General features: G+C 43.0%; 1 protein-coding gene across 1 annotated transcript; it reads left to right on the forward strand.

The window, feature by feature from the left end:
- Positions 1 to 943: 943 nt before the first annotated feature.
- LOC129819771 (zinc fingers and homeoboxes protein 1-like) lies at positions 944 to 5,665 on the forward strand. The gene is made up of 2 exons (XM_055876341.1): positions 944 to 4,010; positions 4,275 to 5,665. Exon 1 carries the CDS (start codon positions 1,353 to 1,355, stop codon positions 4,002 to 4,004), a length of 2,652 nt encoding a protein of 883 aa, XP_055732316.1. The 5' UTR covers positions 944 to 1,352; the 3' UTR covers positions 4,005 to 4,010; positions 4,275 to 5,665.
- The last annotated feature ends 2,948 nt before the right edge of the window (positions 5,666 to 8,613 follow it).

An 8,613-nucleotide genomic window follows, 5' to 3' on the forward strand; every position in this document is an offset into this window, starting at 1 on the left:
TTTTACAGTTTTTAATGTCCCTTTTGTAGGATAATTGTAATCGTAGGTCATCAATTTTATTTTCCAATGATTGCATGTTAGCAAGTAGAACGGATGGCAGTGGAAGTTTACTCGCTCGCCTACGGACTCTCAGAAGGCAGCCCGACCTGCGCCATCTTTTTCGCTGTCTTTTCTTCACGCAAATGACAGGGATTTGAGCCTCTCAGACTCGTTAAAGGAAAAAGCTTCTTCCAGTTCTTGGTGAGTAATCGCTGTTCTGATGTCCAAAAGTGATTTTCGGTCATAAGAGACAGTAGCAGCAACATTATGTACAAAATAAATAAAAAAAGTTACAAACAACGCAAAAAAACCCGAACAAAATAGCACAGTTGATTCGGCGCATGTAAAATGTCAGCCATCCTCTTCGGTGCCATCTTATCACTCATCTCATCACTTTCCATACACACAAACTTATTTCTCTCAAATTGTTGCCAAATCTGTTTACATCCCTGTTAGTGAGCATTTTATCCTTTGTCAAGATAATCCATCAACCTGACAGGCGTGTCATATCAAGAATCTGATTAAAGAGCATTATCAATACACAGGTGCACCTTGTGCTGGGGGACTAAAAGGCCACTCTAAAATGTGCAGTTTTGTCACTCAACACAATGCCACAGTTGTCTCAAGTTTTGAGGGAGCATGCAATTTGCATGCTGACTGTAGTAATGTCTACCAGAGCTGTTTCCAGATAATTTAATGTTAATTTCTCTACCGTAAGTCGCCTCCAACGTCATTTTAGAGAATTTGTCAGTACGTCCAACCGGCATCACAACCACAGACCACTTGTAAGCACGCCATCCCATGACCTCTTCACCTGTGGGATCATCAGAGGGGGAAGGGCGGGGTGCTGAGGAGTATTTCTGTTTGTTAGAAAGCCATTTTGTGGGGAAAAACTCATTCTCTGGCTGGGCCTGGCTCCCAAGTGGGTGGGCCTATGCCCTCCCAGGCCCACCCATGGCTGCGCCCCTGCCCAGTCATGTGAAATCCATAGGTTAGGCCCTAATTTATTTCAATTGACTGATTTCCTTATATGAACTGTAACTCAGCAAAACCTTTGAAATATTTGCATTTATATTTTTGCTCAGTAAAGCCTCCCCCCTCTCTAAATTTTCTAGTAGATAGGCATTCATGTAAATTGTTTAGACCTTGAATTTCTCTCTCAATTATGTGCACATAATATGGCTCTATTTCTTGCAGGATTTAACAATTAGCCAACTTTCAAGTTTGAGCACCTGAATGGAGCAACAAGTCCTGAACCAAGATTTAGATTAAAAAAAGATATATATTCAACACAAGCTCAGATAAGACGGATAATGGCGAGCAGAAGAAAATCAACAACGCCTTGCATGGTCCCTCCTGTTCAAATGGTGGATTCAGACCCTGACATGGAGGTCGTTACAGAGGGAGAGGCTGAGGGGGCCGCTAACTGTCCTGTGGAAAACTCAACTGAAAGCATCCCGAATGAGGAGGACTCACAGGCCATCGACCACTTCATTAAAACTATGGACTCGAGTACGGCAGAAGGAGGTTATGAGTGCAAGTACTGCAGCTTTCAGACCTCACAGCTCAATATGTTTACCTTGCATGTGGACACTGAGCACCCAAATATAGTTCTAAACTCATCTTATGTGTGTGTTGAGTGTGACTTTCACACCAAGAGGTATGATGCATTGTTGGAGCATAATGCACGCCACCACCCTGGAGAAGACAATTTCACCAGGACTATGGTGAAACGCAACAATCAAACCATCTTTGAGCAGAGAGTCAATGACTTGACCTTTGATGGCAGTTTTGTTAAGGTTGAGGAGGATGAGGACACATCCTGTAAGGGTATTGCCCTAAGCAAAACGCCAATCATGAAGATTAAGAGTAGGGCGGAGGCCAAGAAGTTTACAGGGTCACACAAAATGGCAGATTACAGTGTCATTAAAGTGGAGAGTGATGGGGAGGAAGAGACGGAGGTGGTCCCCCCTCCTGTCACCCCCAATGTAGTGGCTGTGTCGACCCCTCTGACCATTCAACCTATTCAGCAAAGCATAATGATCAACAGCCCAAACGTGCTCCAAATAAAGACTAGTAACTCAGCCACAATGCTCCCCCCAGGGACATTGGCTCAAGTTCTGTCTGCCTTACAGAATCAGCAGACCTCCCAGACCCAGCTCCTCATCCCGGTCAGTAGTATCCCCACATATAATGGGGCCATGGACAATAATGTCCTGCTGGTCAGCGCCTACAACAGGTTCCCTTACCCATCTGTGTCAGAAATCATGGGTCTAGCAGCCCAAACCAAGTTCACAGAGGAGCAAATAAAGGTGTGGTTCTCTGCTCAGCGGCTGAAGCACGGTGTGAGCTGGACCCCAGAGGAGGTGGAGGAGGCCAGGAGGAAGAAGTTTAATGGCTCAGTGCAGGCGGTGCCACAGACCATCACTGTCATCCCAGCCAATTTTGCAACAGCAGCCAATGGCCTGCAGTCCATCTTTCAGACTTGTCAGATTGTAGGGCAACCAGGGATGGTTTTGACTCAGGTAGGGGGTGGCAACGCTGTCCCTGTAGCCTCACCCATCACATTAGCTGTAGCTGGGGTCCCCAACCCCAGAACCAGTGTCAGTAAGGTGCCAGAACCCTCCACCTCTGAGACTGCTTCTCCACTCAGTCCCGATTCCCTGGGAGCGCGACCTAAAAAATCCAAGGAGCAGCTAGCAGAGCTGAAGGCCAGTTACCTAAGGAGACAGTTTGCCACTGAGGCAGAAATCTCTCGGTTGATGAAGGTCACTAACCTCACCAAAAGAGCAATAAAGAAGTGGTTCAGCGACACACGCTATAACCAACGCAACTCAAAGGACCACCACGGCGTTGCCTTAAATGACATTTCAGTCAGCGCCAACAGTAATGACGGCAGCAGCAGCACAGCCATTGTGATCGACTCCAGCGACGAAGCCAGTGAATCCTCTCCGACAACCCAAGGGCCCATTTATGATCCACGAATCAAGTTCCGCCACGCCTTTCCTGACTTCACACCTCAGAAGTTCAAGGAAAAGACTCCGGAGCAGCTTCTGCTTTTGGAGGCCAGCTACCAGACGTCTGACACACCTAGCGATGAGGAGCTAAGTCGGCTTAGGATGGAGACTAAACTGACTAGGCGAGAGGTGGACGCCTGGTTCTCCGAGAGGAGAAAAATGCCAGTGGACTCTGATGGCACAGAGGAGCCGGAGAGTGAACGGATCAAAGCGCCTTCCTCTGGGCAAGAGGCTCAGACTCCACCCAGCGGTCGAAAGATAATGAAGAAAACCCCAGAGCAGCTCCACGTCCTGAAAAGCACCTTTGTTCGTACCCAGTGGCCCTCTGCTGAAGAGTACGACAAGATGGCAGAGGAGAGCGGGTTACCCAGAACCTACATTGTTAACTGGTTTGGAGACACCCGGTATGCCTGCAAGAACAGCAACCTGAAGTGGTACTACTTGTACCAGAGTGGAAAAGTTAACGAGGCAATGAACGGAGGTGAACTTAAGAAGAAGCCACGGAAACGCTTTCGAGGTTGGTCCAGGAGGACGAGGCGGCCATACCCCTGCAAACAAACACCCCCTGCCATCAAAGTCAAGACGGGTAAAGAGATTTTAAAGGAGCACTACCTCAAGCATAAGGTCTTAAATGAGAAAGATTTGGATGAACTGGTGGCCAAGTCCAGTATGAGCTATGAGCAGGTGCGGGACTGGTTTGCGGAGATCAGCAGGAGGGAAGAGAAAGGCCTTGACCCTTTCAGTGACGGTGAAGAGGAGACGCATGGCGACAGTGAGGCAGAGATGGAAGTGAAAGAGCAAGGGGATGTCGTCACTGATGAAAAAAACAATGACAACGATAACAAAGATGATGAAAATAACAATGATGAAGTTGATAATAATGACAATGAAACCACGGAAGAGCCTCAATGTATCGAGCAATCACAGCCGGAGTCAGAGGATCAGTGATTAAAGGTGAGTGACGATGAAAAGGATGGGTAGAATGAGCTCGTGTGAAATAATTGTAAAGGCATTCATTCCTTGTGTGTCCTGGATGTTTTTTTGTTTTTTTAACACGGCAAGTTTTTTTCCCCCTCTGAATTTAATTAAATTAGCCTAATACAAATGTAATTACCTTTTTACCTTGATTTCCTCTTTATACAGTCAACGAGGAAATGTGAACACTAAGTAGAAGAAAACATGAGATTTTCTCATTTGTGACGTGTTTTGCTCCCACAGAATTCACAATGTTTGCCTACAGAAGAGGAGATGAAAAACACAGGTGAAATGTACTAAGTGTTTGTGTTATACTGCATGGACCAACCAGACACAAAGAAACAAGAGAAGGTGTATGATGCCAAATAATTTTAGCAAGGAATAATAGATACATACAGTATGTTTTACCTTTGTTTAAAATACTATTTGGTCTTTTGGGACATTTTAGTCATATTTGACCTTGCTATCTTTACTAAATCCAAGACATGTCGATGAGGTTAAACCTCACCTTTTTCTTGTAGGTTATGTGATAACATTGAACCGTTTTTTTTTAATTGTGAAATTGTGTCAAGGTTCAAGGGAATTTCCCATGTATTTTCTTTGATGTACTGACAAAACGGTTTTTAAAACCTCACAGATTTGTGAATATTACTTAAATCAGTGCCATCTGTTTTTGGGTTATGTTTTAAATGGAACCAGTGCTTTAGTTCTACAAAACTGTTTTTATATGTATTCAAGTTCTTTGTTAGTCTTAAATTACAAAATATGGAGTAAGCTTGGTTAATATTATGCTCAGTTTTTTGGGGTGTCTTTTTTTGTATGTTGGCTTTCCAAATGAAAAAGGCAAGTGTGCTGTAATTCAGGACTTAGTAAACATTACCTCAGTCTTTTAAGCTATGAGTTGAAGAAAGTGACTGTTCATTTTAGATGTGTTATAAAAAATACACATGAAACATCTTCATTCACAATTTGCTTCAGATGGCAGTTTTTTTCTAAAGTAAGTAACTTGTGCTTTCCCCCCCCAAATTACGGGTTAAAATCTTTCAGGTGTACAATGACAATATATATAGAGTGAAGATACCACAAGCACTTGGTATGGTTCCTTTATAATCGAGAGCCAATTTTACTTCAGTTAACTTTTTTAACTTTTTTTCCTCTGCTTATCTTCCTCTTATCTTCAAGGACTATGCTAAAATCTGGATGTACAGGTTATATGCAACTGTACATCAAATAACAATCGAGGGGGATGGTGAATTGTAAATTATTGTTTTGTTTCTCTGTTTTCAGTAGACAGAGAACCTTATAAATTCTGTACTATGATAAGCCTTTTGCCATCCTTAATTGCTGTAATAATTGACAAGTATGATTAGTCTATTTATTATATCTTTCATGAATACTTTTTATCCGAAGCTAAAATAAACTTTGTCAAGAAAATGTATTTAGTTTCAGACCAGTGGTTTTGCAGGGAAGAAACAGATTTTCAGTAGTCAATGTCAAGCTATAGGAAAACTGCAACTAACTGTAAGCCATTGAGATCAACTAAAATACTAAATGTATCATTTGTTTTACAGTCAGACAATACATTTGTTTGTGACATGCTTCTTATTAGAAGTGTGGACAACACTGCCCCCTGATTTTTGACTTTTGTGCAATTATTGTTCGATCTACTACAAACTCAACTTGAGTATTGATGCAATTGCGTTCCACAATTTGTCTTAACTGACATGCCATTTCAGAAGTATTTTAATATAGACATCTACGCAGCAAAACATACTTGAGGGAAATATGATTTTAATAAGATATTGGATGTCATTATTTGAACCTTACATCATTAAATGGCAATATTTGTCAATCCAGTTGTATTTATACCACCTGATAGGTTTATTAAGAATGAGCCATGCTGAGGTAGGTTTATTAAGAATGAGCAATGCCGAGGTAGGTTTATTAAGAATGAGCAATGCCGAGGTAGGTTTAATAAGAATGAGCCATGCCGAGGTAGGTTTAATAAGAATGAGCCATGCCGAGGTAGGTTTATTAAGAATGAGCCATGCCGAGGTAGGTTTATTAAGAATGAGCCATGCCGAGGTAGGTTTATTAAGAATGAGCCATGCCGAGGTAGGTTTATTAAGAATGAGCCATGCCGAGGTAGGTTTATTAAGAATGAGCCATGCCGAGGTAGGTTTATTAAGAATGAGCCATGCCGAGGTAGGTTTATTAAGAATGAGCCATGCCGAGGTAGGTTTATTAAGAATGAGCCATGCCGAGGTAGGTTTATTAAGAATGAGCCATGCCGAGGTAGGTTTATTAAGAATGAGCCATGCCGAGGTAGGTTTATTAAGAATGAGCCATGCCGAGGTAGGTTTATTAAGAATGAGCCATGCCGAGGTAGGTTTATTAAGAATGAGCCATGCCGGGGTAGGTTTATTAAGAATGAGCCATGCCGGGGTAGGTTTATTAAGAATGAGCCATGCCGAGGTAGGTTTATTAAGAATGAGCCATGCCGAGGTAGGTTTATTAAGAATGAGCCATGCCGAGGTAGGTTTATTAAGAATGAGCCATGCCGGGGTAGGTTTATTAAGAATGAGCCATGCCGAGGTAGGTTTATTAAGAATGAGCCATGCCGAGGTAGGTTTATTAAGAATGAGCCATGCCGGGGTAGGTTTATTAAGAATGAGCCATGCTGGGGTAGGTTTATTAAGAATGAGCCATGCTGAGGTAGGTTTATTAAGAATGAGCCATGCTGGGGTAGGTTTATTAAGAATGAGCCATGCTGGGGTAGGTTTATTAAGAATGAGCCATGCTGGGGTAGGTTTATTAAGAATGAGCCATGCTGAGGTAGGTTTATTAAGAATGAGCAATGCCGAGGTAGGTTTATTAAGAATGAGCAATGCCGAGGTAGGTTTAATAAGAATGAGCCATGCCGAGGTAGGTTTAATAAGAATGAGCCATGCCGAGGTAGGTTTATTAAGAATGAGCCATGCCGAGGTAGGTTTATTAAGAATGAGCCATGCCGAGGTAGGTTTATTAAGAATGAGCCATGCCGAGGTAGGTTTATTAAGAATGAGCCATGCCGAGGTAGGTTTATTAAGAATGAGCCATGCCGAGGTAGGTTTATTAAGAATGAGCCATGCCGAGGTAGGTTTATTAAGAATGAGCCATGCCGAGGTAGGTTTATTAAGAATGAGCCATGCCGAGGTAGGTTTATTAAGAATGAGCCATGCCGAGGTAGGTTTATTAAGAATGAGCCATGCCGAGGTAGGTTTATTAAGAATGAGCCATGCCGAGGTAGGTTTATTAAGAATGAGCCATGCCGAGGTAGGTTTATTAAGAATGAGCCATGCCGGGGTAGGTTTATTAAGAATGAGCCATGCTGAGGTAGGTTTATTAAGAATGAGCCATGCTGAGGTAGGTTTATTAAGAATGAGCCATGCTGGGGTAGGTTTATTAAGAATGAGCCATGCTGGGGTAGGTTTATTAAGAATGAGCCATGCTGGGGTAGGTTTATTAAGAATGAGCCATGCTGAGGTAGGTTTATTAAGAATGAGCCATGCTGAGGTAGGTTTATTAAGAATGAGCCATGCTGGGGTAGGTTTATTAAGAATGAGCCATGCTGAGGTAGGTTTATTAAGAATGAGCCATGCTGGGGTAGGTTTATTAAGAATGAGCCATGCTGAAGTAGGTTTATTAAGAATGAGCCATGCTGAGGTATACTCTATGGTTCAGATTCTTCTGGTATGGCTGTCTTTTTATTCCAGGAGGTGGAGCTATTTGCAATGTTATTGTTTTTCTAAACCAACTTTGAATAAGGTAAGCCAGAGTGGGGTGATATAACATTTGAAGTACAGTTTTGACCATACATTTATCACCCGTCCTACCAGTGTTACAATGATGGACATAGTGTAGGGGACTGGCTTGGTAAAACTAAAGTTACTTTTGCGGTCAATCTATATTATCTTCATATAATTTGTTATATTATGACTTCACACAGTAACAAGTCCAGTGTCATTTCACTGGAGATGCATTTACCCAAAGAGAAATGTCCCGTTGTGCTGAAATTCCCCACAAAAATGTGTTGGCAGGCTGAAAATCTCCACTAAGATGTATTGCCTTGCTCAATGGGAGACTGCTTGATATTTGGCCATCGAAGAGTTAATGTTAAAGAGAACCGGCCAAATCAAGGGTGTGACCAGCTGTGGGCTTCCATCCTAATCAGAGGGGGGGAAGAGAGAGCGAGGGAAAATAATTAGATATGCAAGAAAGTTAAATAAATGGTGTCAGCGACCAGCAATGAGAGGTAGAATACATACCCATTCTCTGCTGACCCAGATATGCATACCCAGGCAGTGCTATGTAAACACACATGGCGGTACAGATGAGCATGTGTTAATGCTGTACGCTCTCATCTTGGCAGCAGCGGCATCTGTGCCAGCCGCAGCCACTGCTTTCCCCCAGCGATTACGCAGCAGAGGGCGAGCGAGGAGAGAGCAACCCAGTCTCTGGTGCTCACTGGGTCATGTTAAGGACGACTCTCCCCGTCTCCCCGCCCTCCCCCACGTATCTGCTGCTGCAGCCTGAGGTCCCT

This window comes from Salvelinus fontinalis, chromosome 22 (assembly GCF_029448725.1).
Source record: "Salvelinus fontinalis isolate EN_2023a chromosome 22, ASM2944872v1, whole genome shotgun sequence".
NCBI lineage: Eukaryota > Metazoa > Chordata > Actinopteri > Salmoniformes > Salmonidae > Salvelinus > Salvelinus fontinalis.

Bases quoted from the DNA above. Each gene is read 5' to 3' on its own strand.
- LOC129819771 (XM_055876341.1), top strand. From the start codon at position 1,353: ATGGCGAGCAGAAGAAAATCAACAACGCCTTGCATGGTCCCTCCTGTT.